This window comes from Bos taurus, chromosome 5, assembly GCF_002263795.3.
Source record: "Bos taurus isolate L1 Dominette 01449 registration number 42190680 breed Hereford chromosome 5, ARS-UCD2.0, whole genome shotgun sequence".
In the NCBI taxonomy this organism is placed as follows: domain Eukaryota; kingdom Metazoa; phylum Chordata; class Mammalia; order Artiodactyla; family Bovidae; genus Bos; species Bos taurus.
In genome coordinates, this window is record NC_037332.1 from 93,268,293 (window position 1) to 93,293,408 (window position 25,116).

Consider the following 25,116-nt stretch of genomic DNA (forward strand, 5'->3'; position numbering starts at 1 on the left):
AAGTCGACTCCAGCCGAGGTCACATTCTGTGCGCCCCGGGCGGGGGGGTCGGGGAGGGTGGTGGGTCGTCCTCAGCGTTGGCGAGCAGCATATGCGTGGGGTGATGCTGACTGCAACTCGCAGGCTTGTAAATTTTCACCCTGGGAAATTAGCAACAAAGCCCGATCTGTCTTGTGGCTGCTTTGCACTTTCCGAGGGCGGCTGTTACTTGACTGAGCTGCAGAACAGGCACCCGAGAGCGAGCGAGGGAGCCAGCGAGAGAGGGAGGGAGAGAAGGAAAGGGAGAGGAGAGGGGAGGGGTGGGGGCGAGAGGTAAATAGTCTTAAATCGGAAGGGAGCTGCTTCTCTGTGGTCTTGACAAGCGCTGCCTGGGCTCCGCCGGCTCAGTAATAACTGAGTGACCTTTTCTTGGGCTGTATTAGGTCTGGCTGGGAAGGGATTGCATTTTGCAGCTGAGAGCCGGGGCTGCTTCAGCTCGGCTCCTCGCGTGCTGCCGCCGGGGTAAGTTGTGTTGAGCCAGGACGGAAAGAGAGAGACAGCCTCGGACTGCAGTTGCCTAAAAGGAGGACACCTGTGGCTCAGATGCGGTCAACACCATTGCTCGGCGGATCCTGGAGGACCTCATTATTTTAAACTTAAAAAAAAAAAAAAAAAATAGATTCCTCCCTCCCCCTCCTTTTTTTTTTTTTTTCAAACAATGCTTCTTTTTGACCTTTCCCAAGGAGAAGAGCTACAAAGCAGCCACTGTGCTTTCTGAACGGCCTCCCCCTGTATCGCTTAATTGAGAAGGTAAGTGCAGCAACTGTGTGCACACGCGGCGGCTTATTTGTGGTTGTGTGTGTGTGTCTGCGGGTGCGCGCGTGCGTGTGCGGATGTGGGTTTTTTTTTTTTTTTCCCCAGCCTCTCCTAATGAGGCATAAACTGGAGCTGCAGCCCGGCTCCGCACTGCAACTTTCACTCGGGCTGCAGCTCTGCTGAGACGGTTTTGTTTAAATCATGTGAGGCTTCATTATTTTTATGATGAGACATGAAATAGATGCGGGCGGAAGATGGGGCTGGAAGGCGGGGAGAGCCGAGCGGCTGCGGCGCGGAACGTCTCAACTACGACTCAAGTGGATAATAGTCAAAGTTCCCGAGCAACTGCGGCATTTACACCCCCAACCCCAGCCCCCTGACACCGGGGGAGACAGAGGCTGGGAGAGTTTGAGAGGAGATGCTCGCCCTGGCCCGGCCCGTAGGAAGGGAATTCAGTCTTAGGTGGGTTCCGGATACCGCCCGCCCTTTGACCTTAGTTTCTGAAATTCATCACCCCCCTCCCCCAAGAATTGAAATGACCATCTTTGGGTTCCTGAGGCCACTTCTGCCTCCGGTCCACTGTACCACTGTAACAAAAATACTGTTCCTACCAGATGGAAAAGTGAATGTCTGGGGGGAGGGGGAGAGTGGTGTAGGGGGAGGTTGGGAAGAAGTGTCGAGAAAAGAGGGGATCCTTGGAGCAAGGTGCCCCTGTCCTAATCGATGGAGATTCAAACTGCTGCGGCACATTTTATTTTACGGGGGCTACCCAGATTGCTGTTATGAAATACAAGTCAGATTTATGATCTTTTTCATATTGAACATGATATGCTATGCTAACGCTGCATGTGACAGTTTAATCAAATCCATTTGTTACCACGAAGCTAAAAGGGGCCGCTGGGATTTGGGGATTACGGGCAGAGTTAGGGAAGCTTGTGGCTTTGTCATTCGCCATCATTTTGTACGCCGCCACCCGGCGAGGGGCTCCGGGTGTGCGCCGCATCTCGTCTGGCCGCCCTCATCCCTTCCCCCACCCCTACACGCCCGCCGCCCGCTCCGACCCGCTCCCAAAGTGGGCTTCACAATAGTCGGTCCTCGGCGGGTGTAGGCTGTGCACCGGGTCCGCACTTGAGCTAAATCCGAGGGAAACCCCCTTCCACTTCTACCTCTGGGCTGGGTGCTCCATGCGAAGCTGCGGCAACTCAGGCACGCCTCAGTCAACTCATGCAGAAAAAGGAGAAAAGTTTTGGTAAGGTTACAATCTATCATAGATGCACTTTGCCGGCGCTCGGCACTCTCTGCTGCTCCAAAGCCTTCTTGCCCTTCCGCGGCTTTTGTGTCTCTCGGAAAAGATCTGAAATATTATTGTTTGTAACTGCTTTGAAAGACGGCTGCTTAAACCAATTAATCTTGCTAGGTGCAACAAATAACTGCTACATTCTTTGCAAAGCATCCTTGTGTGGCGGCAGAGACGCTACCACAAAAGGCTGGAACATAAACTCCTCAAGGGATTCTTTGTTAGAGTGTATGTATGTTTCTTATTTTTTTTTTTTTTTATTTTGCATGTGAGCTGCATCAAAATTGAACCCAGTCTTGCAAATCTCTTGTTGGCCTTTGCCAAGCACTAGCACTTTGCTGCCATGGTAACTGTAATTAAACTGATAAGAGTGGAAAAATGTCAGTATCTCTGAGCCTTGCAGCTGCATTGGAGAAAAAGGGAATCAAATTGGTTCCCAGCTCCATTGCTCAAAAAGGGGAGGGAGGTGGTGGTGGAAGGATGGGGAGGGGAGGGTTGGGAGTTGAAGGGGCAGAACAGAGTTAAGCAGCTCCAGCTCCTGAGATCTGGGGACATCTATTTGCATTGTTGTCCCTTAGGGGGTTACAGCCTGTAGGGACGCTCTGGGCCAGTGAACAGAGAGAAACAAGCTTTTAGGCCCAATCCAGTTCTCCAATCGGGGGCTGGGGAGAGGATGAAGATGGGCAGGAGGAGAGAAAATCTTTTGTTTGGTACCTCTTGGCAATCGAATGGCCGGTGTTGGCCAAATTCTTTTAATCTGTGTCACTGCTCCCAGCTGCAGAACCTGCATTCCCATTTTTGAATCTTCCTGAGGCACCTCATTGCTGCCAACCCCCTTTAATGGATTCCCTCTTCCCGCTCCTTCTCCCAAATTGTTCTCTGTGCATCTTCCGACGGGGACAAAATGTTTTCCACTCACTGCGGTGTAGTCAGTCCAAAAATATAGAAGACTGGGTCTAAGTGCTGCAGATCTTTTATTATGATTTTTTTTTAACCCCAGCGTGTTGTGGAGTTGTGGTTACTTTGTTGTGTTAACTACTGAAGCTGAGACTGCGCGGATGAATGGCACAGAACAAGGGGACATAATGGAGTTAATCAAGCGTTAGGCTGCCTCACAATGCAATCCAGGCAATTAAAAGCTCACCAGAGTTTAAATGAAATGGTTCTACTTATTTCTGCACACCACACTGCACAGGCTATTATTTATGTCTTTTTTAAAAATTATGATTTTCCTTAAACTGTCAAATAACTCAGAATGGCAAGGTCTCAGAGGCAATAAGAATTTCCCTCAGAACAATTTACATGCCAATCTCAAACTAGTTATGGGTCCTGATGTGCTATAAGCAACTTGCAAAATGTTTCTCAGCTCTGAACACATAACTCTTACCCAGACGCGTTCTGCCGGATGCTGAAGGGAGGCTGCTGGCTGGTTTATGCCTGTTTGGTACAGGGTAACGTGGTGACTGCAAAATAGTCCTTTTTTCCCACAACTGTTAACTTGCAGAGTATCGAAAAAGATTTCCTTTTCAAGAGTAACGTGATGGTGTTTTCGACACGAAGGTACCAGGATGGAGTGTAAAAATCTCAAACTCCTTCTACGCCCAAGGCCAAACAGAATTCTGTAAGAGTTTCAAATATTAATTGGCCTCTGAGTGCTAAATTAAAATGTCAGCCCAACAAAAACATTTTGTGAAGACAAGCAGGGTGGTGTTGCTTGTGCCAAATGTTGGTATCTCCTGTCTTGTTCGCAAAGCATCGTGAATAAAGATAGTTGACCTTCCACGCTTGGTGATGAGAACACAGCTCAGAGAAACAGAGCTTAGCTACAACTAAGAAAGATTTGGATCAAAACATTTTCAGCTTGATGATATGAAAAAAACAATAGCCTTATAAACTGGGTAATTAGACTGGCTGCTCTAAACATACCTCTCGGTGTTCTCAATCATGAAATCCAGGCTGTCTTTTAGTATATCACAGTTTTTCCTTCCCCCAGGAAGACAGTTAAGAGGCACTTGGGTATGTTCTGTACTGTAATTAATGGGATTCATTCCTTGTGGAACCTTGCGAGAAGACGGTTAACTAGTTCTGATCAAAGAAACTTCATTTGTTAGAAGTTCTAGAGAGTGAGATTTAGCAGCACTATCAAGGGTTATGATTAATCTACACTAGACCCCGAGCTCCTTCAAAGAAAGGGATAGAAAGCTGGCTATAGGAATACCACCTGCTCCTCTGTACAAATCCAGCTACTAATCTGCAGATCCGAGGACCACGGCTGTGCATCCCATGCAGAAAAAGCAGCTACTCTGATGCCTAGCTGCTGGTCCCTGCTCCATCACTCGACCAGAGAAGCTATTTTCTAATGGAAATTCAACATCATAACACTATTATTTGAAATGCATGTATCATTTATAGTTAGAAAAGTTATTCTGCTGTGAGGGTATGGTGTCTTGTTGTCTCTTAGTGTGATTAAAAAAGAAAAAGAGAGTGAAGATAATAAAGGTAAAGGCTTTATCATCAGGCATCAGAGGAAACCAAAAAAGGTTTAGCTGTTTGGGAGCAGGGAACACACGGAAAATGCTCTAGATTAAGGCTTGGCATTTCTTTCTTGATACTGTTTCAATTGCAGACACATTTGATGTTTTGTGTCCTTCTGTGTCCAAGTTTAAAACTTTCTGCCTAAGAGAGGAGGCATAATATAGCAGTGGTATCTCTGGATTGTAAGAAGGCCATGAAGTTTGGGCTTAACTGTCATTCAGCTTTGAGCCAGTCCCTAAACCTCTCACGCTATCATAATTTGTAAAATAAAAGAAATTGAAATCAATGTCTACAGTAGTTTAGAGTGCTTGAAATGCGTTAGTTGATACATATGCAGCTGTGAATAATTCGTTCAGCTTTTTGAAAAACTGAGTGTTTGACATTTAGGAAAGAAGAAACTCGAAGGCAAATATCCTTTCACTGGAAAAAAAAAATTCAATCAAGTTGTATTAACCAGAGAATTCAATTAATCTCCTTATTTATGATATGGAAATATGTCTCTAAAATGTATAAATGTCCCTGTGTCTAGTCCAGCATGTGTGTAGTGTGTAATATATGTATATAATATATATTTGCCCGTGGATGTTTGTGTAACTTTATATATATTGAAACTTTGTCTTCTGTTGTTTTTTCTTTCCTGTATAAAATAAGTGCATGTTTATGATAATAAATTACTTAATCCTATAGTTTAATTTTATATAAAAATATATAGCCTATAGTTAGATGATCTGCCACTAAGAGATGCATGGACCAATGCTTGTGAGTGGCAATGCATTTTGAAAATTTTTAACACAATGAATGCTTTGAAATATCAAGGACATAGAAGGAAGTATTTGGATGTAAATAAGTATTATAGGATTGGAGAACTTTTTGGGTGACTGTACTTATGCTTAAGTATAAACATCTCTACTGCTAAGTGAGGTTAGTGTATCCCATAAAAGTGAACTTTCCTTCCACCAACTCATTCTTGACTCCTACAGTGTGTACACAGATTAGTCTGTTAAATAGCTTTTTTCTAGATTGTTAACCATTGACTCCTATTTTCTCCCAAAAGGAACTTCTCTATGTAGAAAACTGTACCAATATAAAATTATTTACTATTACTTAACTTCATGTAGATGATATCATCTTACCAGGTACAAGATGAATTGATTATTTTTGCTACTTTATAGGTGTAACTTCATGAATGATTTAACAAAGACACTTAACAAAGTTTGAACCTCTTTGTTTTCAAAATTTATTTCAATTTCTGTATATTCGTATGCTAGCCGCTCGGTCATGTCTGACTCTTTGCTATCCCATGGACTATAGCCAGCCAGGCTTCTCTGACCATGGGATTCTCCAGGCAAGAATACTGGAATGGGTAGCCATTCTGTTCTCCAGGGGATCTTCCCAACCCAGGGATCGAACCCAGGTCTCCTACATTATAGGCAGGTATTTTGCCATCTGAGCCACCAGGGAAGCCCAATTTCTGCCTAGCCCTTAAGTGGAAAGTCTAATACTCCTTGAAAACGGCAATCAGAAATGTTTAACTTAATGGAGGTCTTCAGACATCTCTTGATTTTTGGAGTCTCAGCTCTCTTTTTTGTTCTTGTCTTCCTTCAGGTATACAAATGCTCTCAGTCCAGCCAGACACCAAGCCGAAAGGTTGTGCTGGCTGCAACCGAAAGATCAAGGACCGGTATCTGCTAAAGGCATTGGACAAATACTGGCATGAGGACTGCCTGAAGTGTGCCTGCTGTGACTGCCGTTTGGGAGAAGTGGGTTCTACCCTGTACACAAAAGCTAACCTTATCCTTTGTCGCAGAGACTATCTGAGGTAGGAATTCGCCTTGCACACCAGTGATCACTGGATTCCTTTTAAAATACTTCTGTAAGTGTACTTGTGTGTTTTGTGTCTTTCCTGCCAGCTTCTATTCCTGAAAGATGTCCACCTGGCAGCCTTCAGCGCACTATGTCTGTGGCACAAACAAGGGCTTGAGTCATGGTCAGGAAAACACAGTATCTTACAGTCTTTCTGTTTGCCTTGCCTGATGCTCCTACCTGGGGATAAGTGAACCTCCAGTTCATGTCAAGGTGTTCGGTATGAATCAGCATACAAGTTTTCTTAGCAGGAAAGTGACAGGGTCAGGCTGAGTGTAGCACAGTGATTCCGCGATCTTTCTGTTCCAGATTTGTCAGAGAAAGTCGGTTTGAAACTCTTATCTGGTATTTATTAGAAGGATCTTTAGTAGAATGTTGAAAACTTCCTCCAAATGTGAATACATATCCCCCTGCCCGCAACCCCAGAGCGTTCCAAGTGATCTTCGCAAAGATAGCATTTGAATGTTCATCTGCCTCAGACTTGCCAGTAGCTTTATGGAAAATAACAAAGTAAAGACCTCCATCATTATAGGGAAATGATAGCCACTCTCCAACCTATAAACATCTGAACAGTTTCAGGACAATGCAGATGTTCTTGTTTCTGAAGCCATGAAGCAGGTTAATCTTCTAGCGTTTAGTACTCTACACATGGACTTATGTTTAAGAAAAATTATTTTGCTTTTCAGGGGACTTTGTGACTTCATTCAGCTGCAAATTACTTATATTAATAAAGTAGGATCTATCAAATTAGAGAAATGATATATGGCATCATTTGGGTTTTCATATTTGATACAATTAATCACTTTTTCTAGTCTGACATTAAGTGATTTATTTTGAATTTTTTTCTCTTATGACACAAAATTTATCAATCAGCAGTAACTCCTTGGTCATTTCGGGAGGTGTTTTCTAGGGAATTTTCTAGGGAATTTGGTGCTGCTTCATATATAATTCAGTTATTTTCAGTCCAATTCAGTTTCTATATAGAAGAACATATTGTTTGATGAATGGTTGTTACAAGAGGGTGAGCCTGGTACTGTTTATCAGATTCTACTCTCTACCCTCTTAGGACTGCTTCATCTGACAGCCCCCTGACTAATTATGACCACTTGCTGCCACTTCTCTGTGTTCCAAGGGCACAAAATACATGTAAGGTCCTAGCCATGAAAATAGGAAGTGGCTTTAGGGAAGGAGTTCTCTAACTACTGCAACTAATCATTAGAATTAAGCTATTCCATGAATTCTTGTAGACTCTGCAGTCTTGGGACTTTCCTCTTGCAAATAAAAAATTCTCTTCTGCTCTTTGTGAATTAGAGCCTGATTTCTGCACAGAGTGTATTTGCTTTTAGCGACTTGACATTGCTTCCTAGTTTTGCTTTATCTTCCTAACCAATAGCCACAGGCTTTTGGACTCTGTCTTTGACTTTTGTTTACCACTGCAGAATCTCCAGTGGATTCATGTAACAACACTTTCGAAAGCAAGGAGTTTATATAGTCTAGGCAAGATCAAAGTGTTCTAATATGGAATAAAGACAAAAATTATGTCAAATTTACAGTCTTTTGAAATCTCTGGCTATTTTTAACTCAAAAATACAAATTTGCCAATGAAATACCTGTGTCCTGAGTGAAACTCTTTTGCGGTTGTCAACAAAGTTGAGAGCAGAGAAAGTAACCTTGTATTGCTTTCGTCTGTCTTCCTTATGGTAGTAAAAATAAGTTGTTCAACTCGTATTTGATAGTCTCAAGTAAGTGTGTTGTTGAAGGGATTTTATCAAAATAGTTTTCATCTCAGAAATCTTTATCTCTAAAAGAGTCTATTTGCTGCTTTGTGTGATACAACTTTTAGTTGATTTCTGATAAGCTCAAACTTTTAATCTAGTTACTTTTTTTTTTTTAATCCTAACTCTTTCAAATTTAAACCCTAGTCCAGATTGCCAATATATTCATTTCTCAGAGTGCAATTTCCTCTCAAATTGGTCATTACCACATTAATGGCCAGTTGTTATGTTAACAGCCTAAGGGTTGTTAACATTTCAAACTAAGTTGTTAACAGCAAGCTTATCCCTTATTTAAACTGAAGGTTTTGTTGTATATAACGTGGCTTCTTTGGCAAGAAGTAGTTCATCAACACTTAAAAACTGCAGAAGTGAAATGGGTAAATGGTATGGGTGTAAAACATCGTGTTATGTGTTATAGATTATGCTGCAGATGTGGTATTAGTTTTATGTGGAAAGTGCATAGCACAATGAAATTCTGTGTTTAAAAGCATATGTCTCTGATTGGCAAATTAAAATAATCTGATTCCTTATGTCTAATACATTCAAGCAGATTTTATGTACAAATTAATTTCTTCGAATGTGTATAAACAGGCATTCAAAATGCTTATGCCTGCTCTGTGAGAGACATGATTTTAAGTTAGACAAAAATTAACTAAGGGAAAAAGGGAGGTGCACCTCAAGTTGTTACTATTTATTAATTACATAAAATCTGCAATATGATCAGTGAACAAGTAATATTCTGTGGCTATTTTCCCAAGCTTTGAAAATAACTTTTCTCATTTCCTTCTGTGTTCAGCACATTGCTTTCTTGTTATTTTGCACAGCCACTGCTTAACCATTTAAATCCTATTAAAAAGTAGTTTAGATTGATTTTTGGATATTATGTGATATCTTTGAGGCACAAACAAGCCATACATACTTTACAGATTTGTATTTCTTGGTCTAACTTTCCAGGCATCTAAGTAAGAACGTGGGAAATGATAAAGAAAAAGTAGCTTACCTGCACCAGTAAATTATAGGTTATAGATATTATCTTGGGCCAGATAATTTTTCACATCTAGAGAAGAGTGAAATACTTTTTGCCAAGTTTATTTAACTTCCTAGTTAACTTCTCCTTCCAAAAGAGAACACAAAAAACACTTTTATTGCTGAACAATGAATCTTGAAGTTCTTGCGTTTTATTAATATTTTGCCTTATTCTGAGTAATGGTGGTGATGACAGGTTTTTACAAGTTCTTTAAATGATAAATATAAGAATTTTTAAATCATAAGATATTTTTTTTAGGGTATTGGAAACTGTTACTGCAGTAATTTTTTCTTCTTTGAGGCACATTTAGCTGTATTTAAGAAAAAGAAAACATTTTTACAGTTTATTACTGAGTTTCAAATCTTGACAGTTCCCTTTCCATAACAGGGCTGATATAGGATTTTTTATTTTTTCTGGAGAATATAAGATAAACGTGTCTGATGAGAGGGAATTTGTCTGTTGGTAGGATTGCTCGCCATCCTCAGAAACTCATTAGAAATAGGAACAGAAACATTGACATTTAAAAAATTCCTCTATTAACGCTTTCTGACTTAAACTATGAAGTCAATCTGCCCGCTGATATTTATATGCCAAGACCTAACAATGTATCTGTTTAAAAACATATCCAATACAGTTACAGTTTTTTTTTTAAGTTGTTTATGACAAAGTAGACGTGGAAGCATTTTTGTGCCTTGAACTAAAGAATGCATAAAGTAAATTATCAATTACTATGTAAAACTAGCCAAGGTTTAATAATGATGTTTATAGGACTATAGTTACTACTAAACTATCTTTCATTCTGATTTGTTTGCTAAGTATGAATAAAGTAGTTAATATATCATCAGTTTTAGAATTAAGATTTTATGTCAAATTTCATGAAGTCAGAACCACGAGATAAACCATAGTACTTTACTTCTCAACTTGGAGGCAGTGTAGAATATCAGCAGTTACACTTAAGCTTTTGGGCCATTTTTGCCAGTTTTTAAATTGAAGCCTGCATTTTCTTACTTATGGTGTATTTTAAGCATCAAGGTGATGAAGACTGTATCTTGCGTCTCTGTGAATGATGTTTTACCAGAGAATGTACTCAAAGCTATAGGGAAAGCTACATATAGCTTTTTCTGCACAAGAAACAGAAAACATCTTGTATAAAAGACAATGCAATTTGCTGTTTTTATACATGAGGATGACTTGTTTAAAATGAAAGTACTGGGAGAAAGTGATGCTTCATGTTCCACCACAGCTACCAATTAACAAAAAGGATTTGAAACTGTGATGCTGATTGCAAATTTTATGTGCTTCAATGTAGTAATATGATTTTTACAATAGAAAATTAAAATTAAATGCTACATAGAGCATTAGCCTAGCTATAACTTTATTTCACACTGATCAAAACTGGAGCTTCTAAATAAATTTTTATGAGATTAAATTTATATTAATAGATAATTATGGCCTTAAAAGTAAATATGAATATATTATTAATATTATTTTATCTGACAGTTCACTGCACAGATTCTTTTTTAATGCTAACTGACATATTCATTCTGTTTTTCCTGCTTTGTCCTCTTTTAGATATTAGGCAGTTGAAAAGATCTTCCCTGGAAAGCAGTACATTATTATTATTTGAAATATAACTTTTTATTGTTTTAAATTCCAAAAAAACTAATCTTCTATATGGAATGACGCTTCTCCCAAATATTTTTTTTTTAATTTGAGCTTTCTTAACATTTTATTATAGTATAACTTTATCATATTTAAATGTCTAAGCTAATCTTTGTATTTTGAGATATTTTGCTATCTAAGTGTTAATAACTTAGACTGTAGGGTCTTTAAAAAATACTGCTATATTTCTTGCAAATTATCTTGCTTTATTTACAGCTTTATAAAATATTATAATTTTAAGTTTATTTTTCTGTTTATTATAGAAAAGCATTATTGCATTCTATTTCAAACATTTTATAGTATATATCTATCATTCATGGACCAGCACAAATCAAGAGGGATAATTTTGTGCAATACTTTGGGAGAATACCCTTTGCTTTAGAGAAAAATTGGTAGACCCACACTAGAATTCCTGAGCAACAATCTCTCTGCAACAATCTCTGTTAAAAATATCTCATCTACATAGAGAATTTCTTATTTATAAATTTATCTGTCCTTAATTCTGTAATATACTCATTTTCAGGGAATGAGTACTTACTTAATTATTCTAGTTTTGTGCCTTTTGGTTTGTTTTATAGACTTGAGATATTGTCCTGAAAATAACCCCCACTAAGAATATTAAAAATAAAATACTTCACACCATTTCTATGTCTTTACTGTTTTTATCTTTTCATAAAGCATGGAATACTTCAATCACGATAGGTTTTACACATAAAATGGATAAGTTAGACATACCTGACTTAGCAGAAAAATATTCTGTTTCTACAAGTATATTTAGGATTAAATACATATGGAAGAACTACATTTGAGAATTGCTAAAATTGCTTATTTTGCACTTTATAAATACATAGAACTCTGGGAAAGAATCTCTTATTTTTGGTTGCTCTTAAAGTGTATCTAAGTAAGCCAGCACTTCATTTATAAGCTCACCATTAACTTCCAGTAAGTGACTAATAGTAAATGTTAATTCTGTTTTGACTGCATAAACATAATTTATTAAGGAATCAGTTTAAAAATATGCTGAAAGTCATAATTTTGTAAATGGTTTCGATGAATATATGCATTGTAGAAATGCATTATGTAGTTCAGTTTTCTGCCTCACGTAAAAATTATGTAGCCTTAAAGAAGAATTGCACCAACCTAAATGACCATTGTATATTTTTTCTCATTATATTATGAGTCATTGAAATCTTATTTTACTATTTGGTTTGAAAACATTTACCAGTTCCTACGAGAATGTCTTTTATCATTCAAAATTATACATTGTAACCTCATCCTATCTTCCAAAAAGAAATTAAGGTTTCTCACTTTTATCAATAAATGTTAAAATATGTGATTGTAAATATAGAACAAGATCTTGAAAACAAGGAAAGTAAAAATAAAAATAGCAATACTCTCTCAATCAACCAGATAGCTTTTAAAACAGGATTTACATTAGCCACATTTCTTTAAAAAGGCATTTTCCTCCTTTTTTAATTTTTTAATCTGCTTATATAAGCAATTATTCCTACTGATTCACTGCATTTCCCTTTGTAAGCACCTAAAGAGATGTAGGTATGTGTATGCATATTGCACATACAGATATTAGAATCTGTACAACCTTAGAATGTGCATTGACTTTGGTCATAATTGACTTTTACCAGATCACCATACTTTGGCAGGCTTTGAAACTTGTAAAATTCAGATACTTGATGCCAGCTAATTCCTTAGTATTGTAAACCATAGCACTGCCTTATTCCTACAGGGTGTTCACCATTCTAAGAGGAAAGACAAGGTTTATAATGCTGCAGAAGGCCTAACTTTATTCCCTTGTGATTTTTATCACCCAATTCTGTTTTTCTCAGCTCCAGTGGAGTTCGATACTGTCTGCTTCATTTCCGTTTCTACCATTGTAACATACTTGTTTTGATGATTAACCGTATGTTCCCCTTCTCAAGGGTATTTATAAGAAATTTATTTTGAAGTAGATGTTCCATTGTGAAGCAAGAAATGTGACATTTAGTTTTGTTTCTTACTTTAAAGCAATTTCTTTTGCTTATTGAGGGTTTTTTCCCCCTTATTATCCATATAAATGGATAACTTTTCCCTCAAGAACTTAGGACCTAAGCATACCCTTTTATTACATTCATCAAGCATATTTGCTGTATTACAAACATAGTTATGATGAATCCCACATCAGTCACTTGGGCATTCACCTGCACCATTTTTGCTTTCTGCTCTATACCATCAAAACTTCTTGATAGATAGTTTTCTTCTCAACGAATTTTTTTAGTTATATAAAGATCCCATTTCTTTTGCTGAATTCTTTTACTCCATAGTTTTAGTTTTTTATGATGCAAAAATCTCTAGCTGTGGACTTTATTAGTTGAAAACAAAAATCACACTTGAGATAAATAATCATATCGGAATAGTTAGATCTCTGATTTGAAGTTGGAAAATTAACATTAAGCTGCATGTATTAAGTTAGACTCTAACCAGCATGTTTTGTTATGATTCAATGTAATATTAAAAACTCTCCAACTGGGCTACTGGGAAAATAAAAGACTCTTAGGATTTCAAAGATTATTTGCATAGGAGTACACCAAAGCCATATTTAAGTAAAATTGTTATTATTAATGCAGTAAAGCATCGCCTAAAGTAAACCCATCCTATTAATAAAAACAAAATCAGTTTTAGTAAACATAAATATCCAATATGACATGGATTAGTAATGGGGCAGGGAACATCATAAAATGTGCTAATGATAGCATGTAATAGTGATCTAAATACCACCAAGAAAAAATAAATTCCCATCTCAGGCTGTGGGATCCCAACAGGCAACTTCAAGAGCAAAAAGAAGTTATAGACATCACTAGTTTATTCTGATTTCAGAAAACTTTTAAAAACAATGCCTTGTTTTTATTCTAGCAATTCTATTAATAGCAGAGGTACAGATCATTATTGAAATTATTTTATTCTTTTTTTTTGTTTTAAAAGATTTTGAAATCTCTTTAGTACCCTTTGATAGATTGCTCACATTTCACCAAAAAAGTTAAGAGTCAAGACTGTCCACAAAATACCTTATGGCGTTGAGCATGATGCTTACTTTGTTTTTATCAACCATCCCATAAAAATACATTCTGACCAACAGCTGCATATTAGACTGAGGTGACTTAGACTGTAAATAGACTGCCTGCAGTGCAGCAGACCCAGGTTCGATCTCTGGGTCGGGAAGATCCCCTGGAGAAAGGAATGGCAACCCACCCCAGTATTCCTACCTGGAGAATTCCATGGACAGAAGAGCGTGGCAGGCTACAGTCCATGGCGGCACAAAGAGTTGGCCATGACTGAGCAATTAACGCTTTCACTTCACTTTCTAAGATGAGTGTTCCTTTGGAAGGGATGGGAGTAGAGAGGTGGATGAAAAAATGATCATAACTTCTAACACTAAAAATGAGTAGTAGTTTCAATTGGCAGGTTTATTTAGTTTTACGGGTGAGAAGTTCAACTGTACTATACTATGAACATAATTTTAAAGCCTGTAAGTATTACATGTGACTGTCCATTGAGGGATGTCTGTGTTTTGGGAGATAAAAAGAAATAATGTTACTGAATTGCCTAAAAATTTAGCAACGAGTATTTTCTGTGACCATTTATTAGGGGGAAAAAATGAAAAAGGTTCTAAGCTACAAGAACCCCTTCTTTTGACAACATGTCCTTGCTGAGTGAATAGGATTGGGGTTCGTATTTATGATTACATGTTTGTATTTATGATTACATGTTTTGCTGTATCTAACAGTTTGAAAATGAAGCCATTTAGTTGCTTAACAAATATTTGAGTGCCAATATTTCATTTCTATAAATAATGAATATATAAACTTTATATTTCTAATTGACTTTGTATAATACATAAATACAAAACTATTAATATTTTACTATGTAAAGAATAAGATAGTCTGAGAAATTTGGGAAGCACTTAATGGCAAATTATTTTTTAGTTTTGTTTTTTTTTTTTTTACAGCTGATGTACTCACCATTGTTAAATAACTAAGGAAAAAATAGAAGGAGTTTTAGTATAGTTCTGTCACATGGAACCAGTACAGAGAATGAGAAGAGGTATAATTAGGAATGAGTAGAAAAAAAATTTCAGGAGGGACATTATAAATAATAAGTAAAAATTGTGCTCTGTGAAAATCCTTTGATAAGCCAGTAGTCCTTTTATAAAAACTGAGATTAAAGCTTCATAAAGTTTTAGATACAGAGAAAGATAGAGTTAGCCTTGTAACTTTCATGCTGTTTATGTCATTCCGCTCTCACTGCAGATACTGATAAGTTATCAACAGATGCAAAACACTTGGCATCATAGTTCCCCATTTTCCCACTGAACAGCTATTATCCTATACACTCTAGGTGGGGCTTCCCAGGTGGCACTAGTGGTAAAGAATCTGCCTGCCAATGCAGGAGATGAAGGTTCAGTCCTGGGTCAGGAAGATCCCCTGGAGGAGGAAATAGCAACCCATTCCAGTATTCTTGCTGAGAAAATTCCATGGACCGAGGAGCCTGGCAGGCTACAGTCCATGGAGTCACATAGAGTCAGACGCGACTGAGCACATGCTCTAGGTACTGTACAAAGCCGTCAGACACAAGGCGGAGTAAAACACAGAAATAACTCCTTCCCTGTGTAGAGATTCTATTCTAGTGGAGAAAGCAGATAGTCAACAAAATAAGTATGGAGTACACTAGGAAGATAATAAATGCACAGGAAAAATGGAGTAGTGTGAGTCTGAACAAGCTGCAGGAGTTGGTAATGGATAAGGAAGCCTGGCGTGCTACAGTCCATGGGGTCGCAAAGAGTCAGATGCGACTGAGTGACTGAACTGAACTGAAGAGGTCTGCAGAATTTGTATTTATGAGTGATGATGCCTGTGTGAATGTGGTGGGGAGGAGATAAGGATTTGAAAAATTAAACAGGGTAGACAGGCACGTTTGTTGAGAGGATAACTTGAATAAAGACCTAAAGAAGGCTAGCCATGAGGATGTATAGGTAGGACATTCTGGGCATAGGGGCCAGTCAGTATGAAGAACTTGCAGTGGAAGATTTTCTAATGTGTTTGAAGAAAATCAAGGATGCTCGTGTGGTTGGAGTGAGTCAGAGAGGAAGAAGCAAGGATTAGAGGCAGCCAGTATATGGTTTTGTGGTACCCTGGTATCACTGTTCCAAATGAATACCCGCTACACTTTTCTAAATATTAGGTGAGAAAGTGGTACCATCTGAGAACCACTGTAATGCTAACTCAGGCTGTTATAGACTGAATTCCCATTTGGGATTACAGAACTCATCTGCTAAATTGAATGGGATTATTTTAATGTATAATTTACTAGTATCTTTTTTATGTCTTTATTTGGCTTCAGTGATGACCCTGTGTGATTATATAATAGTTGTGAAGTATGTGTCTCAAAATAGACCCCAGGATTTGGTCATTTGACTGTTGCTAATTCACGGAGATGGTATAGTTGTATGTTTGAGTTGAAACTGATACATCTACACATGTCTACTATATGGTTATTGGAGTATTTATTATATAATACAATATAATACAATAGGAATGTTCATATTGATGAGCTAAAGCTGCCAACACAACATGGGTGAAGGTAACATCTTGACCAAAGTTGTCATTAAACTCTGCCCTGATCACAATATAATAGATATTTTTGAATACTTATGTAATAAAAATTAGAAAGATATGGATTTTTCATAGGCTGCCAGTTTCTACTCTTGAAGGGGAAATGTCAGTTATTCTGTCTCTGAAAAGTGGTCTTTTTCCATTATTTTTAAAGTCAAGCTGAGTCTTGTTTAATGAAATTAATTTCTGGTACAAAACATTTAAAATAACATATTTGCTCTGATTATCATCAATGTTTCCAAATCTAGCATTTAGAGGAAATACATCAAAGACATATTGTTACTTAAAACAATTGAATCACCTTCTTGATGAGATGAGATAAATTGTTACAGAAGTGTTCTGTTTATACTCATGCTTCTGGCCCCTCACCTAACCCTGGCTCACTAATTTTAATTTCACATTAAGAACAGCCAGGCATTCATCTTCCAAACTAAAACATTAATATGCATTCTTTTTTATGAGAGTGGGATCTGGATGTGCCAGCTGTCTGTACTTTTAAAATTAAAAGTTAAATTCAACCAGTAAATACAATCAAAGTTCTTGAGCCTGTATTTAAATTTATAAAATGGGCTAGGATTCATTATGGGTGTTGGCGAAGAAGCTGCCCATTGATCTTACAGAGTCACAGCATGAACAAGTGAGCTTTCAAAGCAGTGATTGTCTACACTTCATGCACAAAGAAATCTCGAACACACTTTCCAGAAAGCTGGGAAGTGGTGGCCAGATGACTTTGCAAGCCTTAATTCTTACGGTCACCCTGCACATCCTAAGTGTTTGTTTTGTTTTTTTCCTGTTACGGTTTCTAGTAGCCCTTCTATTCTATTTGGTAGGTGGGGCATGTGTTGTAACAGCCATCTTGTCCTCCTTTAAGCCGAAGACCTATATTCCTAACCACTGTGTGATTCTCACCTTCCAAAATGAATCAATTTGAGCTTGATTTTTTAAAAAAGATTTTTGGCCATCCCAGGCAGCATGCAGGATCTTAGCTCCCCAACCAGGGATTGATATTTTTGAATACTTAGGTAAAAAGATACGGATTTTTCATTGACTGCCAATTTCTACTCTTGAAGGAGAAATGTCAGTGATTCTATCTCTGAAAAGTGATCTTTTTCCATTATTTTTAAAGTCAAGCCAAGTCTTGTTTAATGAAATTAATTTCTGGTACAAAACATTTAAAATAACACATTTGCTCTAATTATCGTCCCCTGCAGTGGAAGTGCAAAGTTTTAACCACTGGACCACCAGGGAAGACCCCCAGTTTGAGCTTGATTTTAAGGAAAAGTCACTTGGTCTTGACTGATAGTCTGCTAAGTGTTGAAATAATCTTGTCACTGATAGTTATTAAATTAACTATCATCTTTAGCACAGAGATCGCATGCTTATTCCACTAAAGGTGTTAAACGCTTTGTCTTCTCAATTAACTGTGGATTGCTGCAGTGACCTGAGAAAAAAGTTATGTATTTTGAGGAGATTAAAATTTTTAAAAACATTTTTGATTTAGGAGTAAACAGAGCCTTTCATTTTCACTAAAACTCATTTTTCACTGTGCTTCTAAAGTCACAAATTGGGGGAAAAATAATAAATAAAAATAAAGTCACAAGCTCATTCTGCCTTTCATTTTAATACATATAGTGTATTTTAAATCATCTCACTGGGTATTTCTCATTAATCTACCACATTGTGTTACCCCACTCCAGCTATCATTAATGGCATGTTAGTCATGTGTGACTGCTAGGATGCATTCATTCATCTGCTGTTTTTACCGTCTGTGATATTACTTTATACAAAGAAAAATGTGTATCAGTTCTTACTAATTCTCTAGGCTTCTCCCAAACCAGATGCTAGTTAGACCTAATCCCTAGGTTTCAGAGGCATCAAGGTGAGGAGTGCTACTTCCTAGTTGTATCTTCCTAGACAAGTTACTGAACCTCTCCAAGCCTCAGTTTACCTATCTGTAAATAGGAGTAGCTAACCCATTCAGGCAGTGTCAGTGAAACACCATAAGGAAAGAATCAACACACAGGCCAACACTCTAGTGTAAGCTTCTGTTGTTACAGAGGAAGAATTGCGCTGAGTTATGGGTAGTTATGGAGAAGGCAATGGTACCCCACTCCAGTACTCCTGCCTGGAAAATCCCATGGACGGAGGAGCCTGGTAGGCTGCAGTTTATGGGGTTGCTAAGAGTCAGACAGGACTGATCGACTTTACTTTCACTCTTCACTTTCATGCATTGGAGAAGGAAATGGAAACCCACCCCAGTGTTCTTGCCTGGAGAATCCCAGGGACGGTGGAGCCTGATGGGCTGCCGTCTTTGGGGTCGCACAGAGTTGGACACAACTGAAGCAACTTAGCAGCAGCAGCAGCATGGGTAGTTATGGCTCTACCAGGTAGAGCCAGTGGTAAAGAATCTGCCTACCATTTCAGGAGACGCAAGAGATGCAGGTTTGATCCCTGGGTTGGGAAGATCCCCTGGAGGAGGAAATGGCAACCTACTCCAGTATTCTTGCCTGGAGAATTACATGGACAGAAGAGCCAGGGGGGCTGCAGTCCATGCGGCCACAGAGAGTCTGACATGACTGAACACACACACACACACACACACACACACATGAAGATAAGACAGAAAATTAAAAAAAGAGACTGAGAAAAAAGACTAATGAAACAGATTAAGATCAGATTTAAGGATTAGTAATCAATAATATGAAAGGCTAGTAACATAATAATCTTTTACTTTTCATCTACAAAGAAGATAGATGAAGAAATGCTTAAATACCACATGCACTTGGAGCCATATAGGAAAAAAATAATTTAAGAGTGGAGATTATGGGAATCTGGAATGGGTTGTTAAATTAAGATTTTAGTGTATTTTGCATAAAGTAAGATGAATTTGAATCTTTGATGGAAATTACTGAACATGTGATTTTCTTTGTAACTGAGGTGGTAGTTTTCTAAAATGTCTTACATGCCCACGCTCTCCACACTCAAGCTTGTGAAAGTTCTATGACCTTGTAAAGCATCATATTTAATATCCCATGGGGTAGAATTATATATAAAATGTTAGCTTGCTTTAAGTTTCGTTTGTAGTCTTGACTTTTGTATCTTTTTTCCTCAAGTGGCAAGGACAGTTGAATGCCAGTATTTTAACTGGTATTCGTTTTCACAGTGTTCTCGAAAACATTTTGTTTATACATCTTTATCCTGAGGAAGTTTAAGTGGGCACCCTCAATCTAAACAGATATTGATAAATATTCCATTGTACATTTCTAAAATTAGGAAGACAATGTGTAAAGGCTAAGGTATCAAATAAACAGAAAAGCTATTCCTTGTTTAAGGATCCCTGAGATTCACATACCTCCAATTTGGAGAGCACTCTTATTTTTAATAGCTTTTTAAGCTTGATTGCAAGTTGTGTGGTAGTGATATGTGTGAATAAAAGGAAGGGAGTACCAGTACTTGGGACAAGAGTTGTAAAAGGGAGATGTAGTCGTTGTTTGAAAGAAAGGGACTAAGCATGGGCTGCTATGCCTGACTCTGTTCATTTAATATTAAATCAAGGTTTGCTTTCATGAGAAATATCCCGTGTATGTGGACTCTTTCTAAAACTGTACTATAGCCGCTGGCAACATTAATATAAGGCAGGGTTTCTCTCCCTTCCCGGCGCCCCCCCAATTCTGGACACAGTGAGAGTTTGGATAGATAAATGCTAAAAGAACCCTATGTACCAAAGGCAGTGTTTACTGCATGTAATACATATCATTGTTTGTCTCCTGTAGTGAAAAATACTTGTGTCGTGCTGGTAAAATGCACTCCTGACAGACCAGTGCTTGCTATTATAGGGTCCATTGCTTAAAAAAATGATACACTGACAGAAATACAATTTAAGAAAATTTAACACCAAGGGTAGTCAACCATGTAGACTACTATTAAGGGGCCAAAACTCAAGGCCAAGGGTTTATTTAAAAAAGAGGCACAGTTTATTTGCTAGTAGTAGGCAAAGTTAAAAGGAAAAAAAAATCGAACTTGAATTCCTTGCTCTCTAGTCTGTAGAAAATTAATGAAAGCAACAGTTCAATAAGATTTTATTGCAGAAATGTTTAAGTGCAACATTTTAAGAAGGCTTTGGAATTTTTAAACAGTTACTTACCATTTAGAAAGCTGTAACACTGCAGTGCGTAGCAAATTGTTCTCATTGGATCCTAGGCACACCCCGTGATTTTCTTAAAATGTGTAGTCAGAGCTGGTTGGCCTGAAATCACTTTGTTCATTTCATTTTTGTGTGTGTAGTTTATAAATATATTTGAGATTGTCAGGTTAGTAGCACTCACAATTACTACAATTTAAAATGTAAGCTATTGTCCAAGTCTCCTTATGGGCATAGTTTGATAGTTAAATGCATTGGATTTGTAACAGGGCCTTTTGAGAAGAAAAATAACCAAATATGAGATATAATGAAATACATTGGATTACAGAAGAATACAGAATATACTAATGAATAAACTGCTACATAAGGATGACAAAACATGTATTTTTAAGCTGTCACATGGCTCTCATATTAGAGAAGAAAACTCCATGAATTTAGATCAGATGTAGTATCTAATTTTACTGTTTTAAAAACTCATCTGCCATCCAGTGATATTTAATACCAACTGTGTACGGATTACATGTTCCTTTGGGAGAAAGATTACAAAAGTAATGCAATATACAGTGTGAGTTTCAAAGTTTAACTTGGGTAGAAGAGAAATGGAAAATATATCATTCATTGGTATGGAGAATCAAATGATACATATCTTATGTCTGCTACCCTGTTGAAATTGAAAGTGTTAGATGCTCAATCGTGTACAACTCTTTAGGACCCCATGGACTCTAGCCTGCCAGGCTCCTCTGCCCATGGGATTCTCCAGGCAAAATACTAGAGTGGGTTGCCATGCCCTTCTCCAGGGGATCTTCCTGACCCAAGCATCGAACCTGGGTCTCCTGCATCGCAGGTGGTTTCTTTACCATCTGAGCCACCAGGGAAGCCCTCTAAGACTACACCATCAGTGCAGCCCTGATGGTGTAGTTTTATTGCCACCACCAGGATGAGTCCAGGGAGGCAGTAGATTGTGCCATGAAAGGATGTCCCAAGATGCAATGCTGTGTCTTTGCAGATGTCCTCCAAAAGGCAGCTGGCTCCAATCCAATGATGTTATACCACAGATTCTTCTAGAAGGTAATGCCTGTTGTCCAGATGCGTTGTTCAGGGCCTCTGCTTCAGCTGTATGTTGTAGCAGGCACAGAATTTCATGCAGAAGAAGGCTGGAATCCTCAATTCTCCATTTCTGCACACCTTTTAGTGATGTTTCTGAAGTTCCCTATGTGAACTGTATCACATCATAGTGCCTCTGCAGTCAGTATTCTCGCCAGAGATTACAACTTCAAATGCTGCTTCTCCGTGCTTATTTTTTCGGAAGTTTTCGAAGGAAATGGTTTCTATGGTGGATTGATTACCTGAAAAACTAGACACTAACCTATTTCTTCTGATAGCTTTAATATATTTTTTGGATCACTTCAGAGAGCTCTACACTTGACCGTGACCCCTGAAAACCTTCCACAGTCTTGTGCATGAGGGATCACCATTAGCTGGCATTGAAGAAAATGTTTATAAATAACCGCAGACATTTCAGTGTGTTAGAGATGCAGTTACGGGCTTTGTTTGCTGTATCACACAATGTCCTATGGGTTCACTATTGAACTTTCCCCCTCATCTTAGAATAAGAAAAGTTCCTGACCAGGATTTTTAATCCATACAGTTGATTGAAATGTTTGAAAATGTGTCTTAGCATCCTGAATTCTTGAAGACAGGATCACTATCCTGCATCCCATGTATACTCGTTGTGTTCCTGTTTCAGACATCTCCTGGGAGATTTTGAAATCATGGAAATGAAATTGTTTAAATAATCAAAGTGGTAAACTGCACTGGAGAGAACTGCAGTGGGGAGGGAACTCACTGCCCTGGGAGGTGGGAGGAAGTCCCTTCTAAGAAAAGAGCTCTTTTGTCTTTTCTAGAACCTCATGGTGATTGCCATTTCCCTGGGATTAAGCAATATATCTTCAGGAGCCCTTACTGTGCCCAAGTTAAGATATTTGAGGTCATCTACTTACTTTTTTAATTATAAGGATTTTTTTCTTTTTAAATTTTTTTTTCAAAATTTTGTTTTATATTTTAGTTGATTACATTGTTGTGTTAGTTTCAAGTGTGCCACGTGCCGTGCCGTGCTCAGTCATGTCCAACTCTTTGTGACCCTGTAGACTGTAGGCCCCCCAGGCTCCTCTGTCCATGGGATTCTCCAAGCAAGAATACTGGAGTGGGTTGCCATTTCCTTCTCCACAGGTGTACCACAAAGTGATTCATTTATACATATATGTATATCCAATCTTTTTCAAGGTTCTTTTCCCATATATTTCTTTCATTTAAGATTTTTTTTTAATGTGGACCATTTTAAAGTCTTAATTGGATTTTCTATAATATTGCTGCTGCTAAGTCACTTCAGTCGTGTCCAACTGTTTGCGACCCCATAGACAGCAGCCCACCAGGCTTCCCCGTCCCTGGGATTCTCCAGGCAAGAACACTGGAGTGGGTTGCCATTTCCTCCTCCAATGCATGAAAGTGAAAAGTGAAAGTGAAGTTGCTCAGTCATGTCCAACTCTGTGCGACCCCATGGACTGCCGCCTACCAGACTCCTCCGTCCGTGGGATTTTCCAGGCAAGATATTATTGCTTCTGTTTTATGTTTTGTTTTTTTTGGCCATGAGACATGTGAGGTCTTAGCTCCCCAACCAGGGATCGAACCTGCACCCCCTACATTGGAAGGTGAAGTCCTAACCACCAGACCACCAGGGAAGTCCCTTCCCATATACATCTAAACGAGCTCTTCAGCCTTGTAATTATTCATCACTGGATGAAGGACAAATCCAGTGCCACCACCCCTTTGCCCATCAGTTTGATCTAATCTTCTCCCTTCGATCCCTTTCCCCATTTGCTGTATTTCTGCTGGTGCCTCAGCTCAACACACTTCTACTGGGTCTTCTGGAAACCTTGTGCCATTGTCAGTCAGCATTCTATGTCTACTATCTTTTGGCTTTTTTTCATCAGAACATTGCCTCTAACTGAGTTTTATCTTTGCTTTAACAGAGTTTTGCCTCTCCTTTAAAGAGATGGTGTTCCTTTCAGCTGTCCACGAGGACACAGTACTACTTAACTTTGTAAATCCCAAAGTAAATCCCATGTTCCATGAAACCAAAAGAAGAAGCTGGTATTCTCTTGGATACCATCTCTACCCACTAATAAAAATGCGTCATCCTCTGAAAAAAACCCATACAGTCCGGTTACACTATTTTTTACCCTTTCTCACTCCTGTCATTTCTCTATGGTCGTAATTATAGGCGATTTGAAAAGGCTTATAGAGGACCTATGAAACCAGTCCTAACTTGTTTAACTCCCTTAAATATTAAACATCAGCCCTCCATTCCTAGGATCACACACAGCTTCTTGTCCTTAAAGATAAATATTTCATCTTAGGAATCTTTTTTTTTTTTTTTTTTGCTGGACCGTGGAGAAGGGAATGGCAACTCACTCCAGTATTCTTGCCTGGAAAATCCCATGGACAGAGGAGCCTGGCGGGCTTCAGTCCATGGGGTCACAAAGAGTCAGACACGGCTGTGTGACTACCACCACTGTGTCATATGGGATCTTAGTTCCCTGACCAGGGGTTGAGCTTGTGCCCTCTGCAGTGGAAGTGCAGAGTCTCAACCACTGAACTGCCGGGGAAGTCCCCATCTCAAGAATCTTAAACTCCATAATATCATTTTGACTCACTTGCAATACAGCTGTTCTTTGATTTCAAACATTCAGCTCTTCCATTATGTCTTTTCCCCCTACTTTGGTTAAATCTATCAGACTTCTTCCCTGTCCAGCACAAACCAAACTGTTGGTCATGTAAGCCCCCTTCCATCTTCTACCATGCCTACCCTTTTAGTGCCCAGCAAGACTTGTGTGTGACAAATTGTCATTGGTATTCCACTCCCTGCTTTTCTACTCCAATGGCATGGCTGAGCATTGCTGGAAACAAGCAAATAAAATATAAATTGATGCTCCCACAAATAATTGGTTTTCCTCTCACTCGGCCTCAAGGGATGAACCAGTTATTTGTACTTGGCCACCATCCTTGCTCATGACCTTCAACAGCTCTACTGAACGTTCATAGTTCCCCTTGAGGCCCGTTTTTGGAGAGTTGTCCAACGTCTTTGCCGCTGCCTTCAAAATTGAAGCCAGCAGGCTTGATATAAATCAGCTCTCTACCACCATTTACATTTAATCTACTTTTCTATTTACTTTTAACTTTATTTTTAATCTCGTCTCTGTGAATGAGCTGTTCTTGTTGCTTGTCCTTGGCTCCATTCCCTCCAGTATCCTGTGGGTTTTCTTTTGATGTAGTATCTCCTTTTTCTTTAGCATCTTTAG

The 25,116-nt window shown here is 38.5% G+C and overlaps 1 protein-coding gene across 6 annotated transcripts in view; it reads left to right on the forward strand.

Annotated features, from left to right (window-relative positions):
* The window catches only part of LMO3 (LIM domain only 3), a 65,988-nt gene that overhangs the window by 3,686 nt on the left and 37,186 nt on the right, over positions 1 to 25,116 (forward strand). For 3 of the 6 annotated variants that reach the window (NM_001046337.2, XM_005206982.3, XM_059886521.1), the window contains 2 exons: positions 723 to 789; positions 6,233 to 6,446. In NM_001046337.2, coding sequence (NP_001039802.1) covers positions 6,241 to 6,446 — 206 coding nt within the window. In that variant the 5' untranslated portion in view covers positions 723 to 789; positions 6,233 to 6,240. Of the gene's footprint in view, positions 1 to 56; positions 790 to 939; positions 1,258 to 1,881; positions 2,045 to 6,232; positions 6,447 to 25,116 lie in introns of those variants that run through there. The other 3 variants (XM_010805454.4, XM_010805456.4, XM_005206981.4) reach the window with 3 other exon arrangements.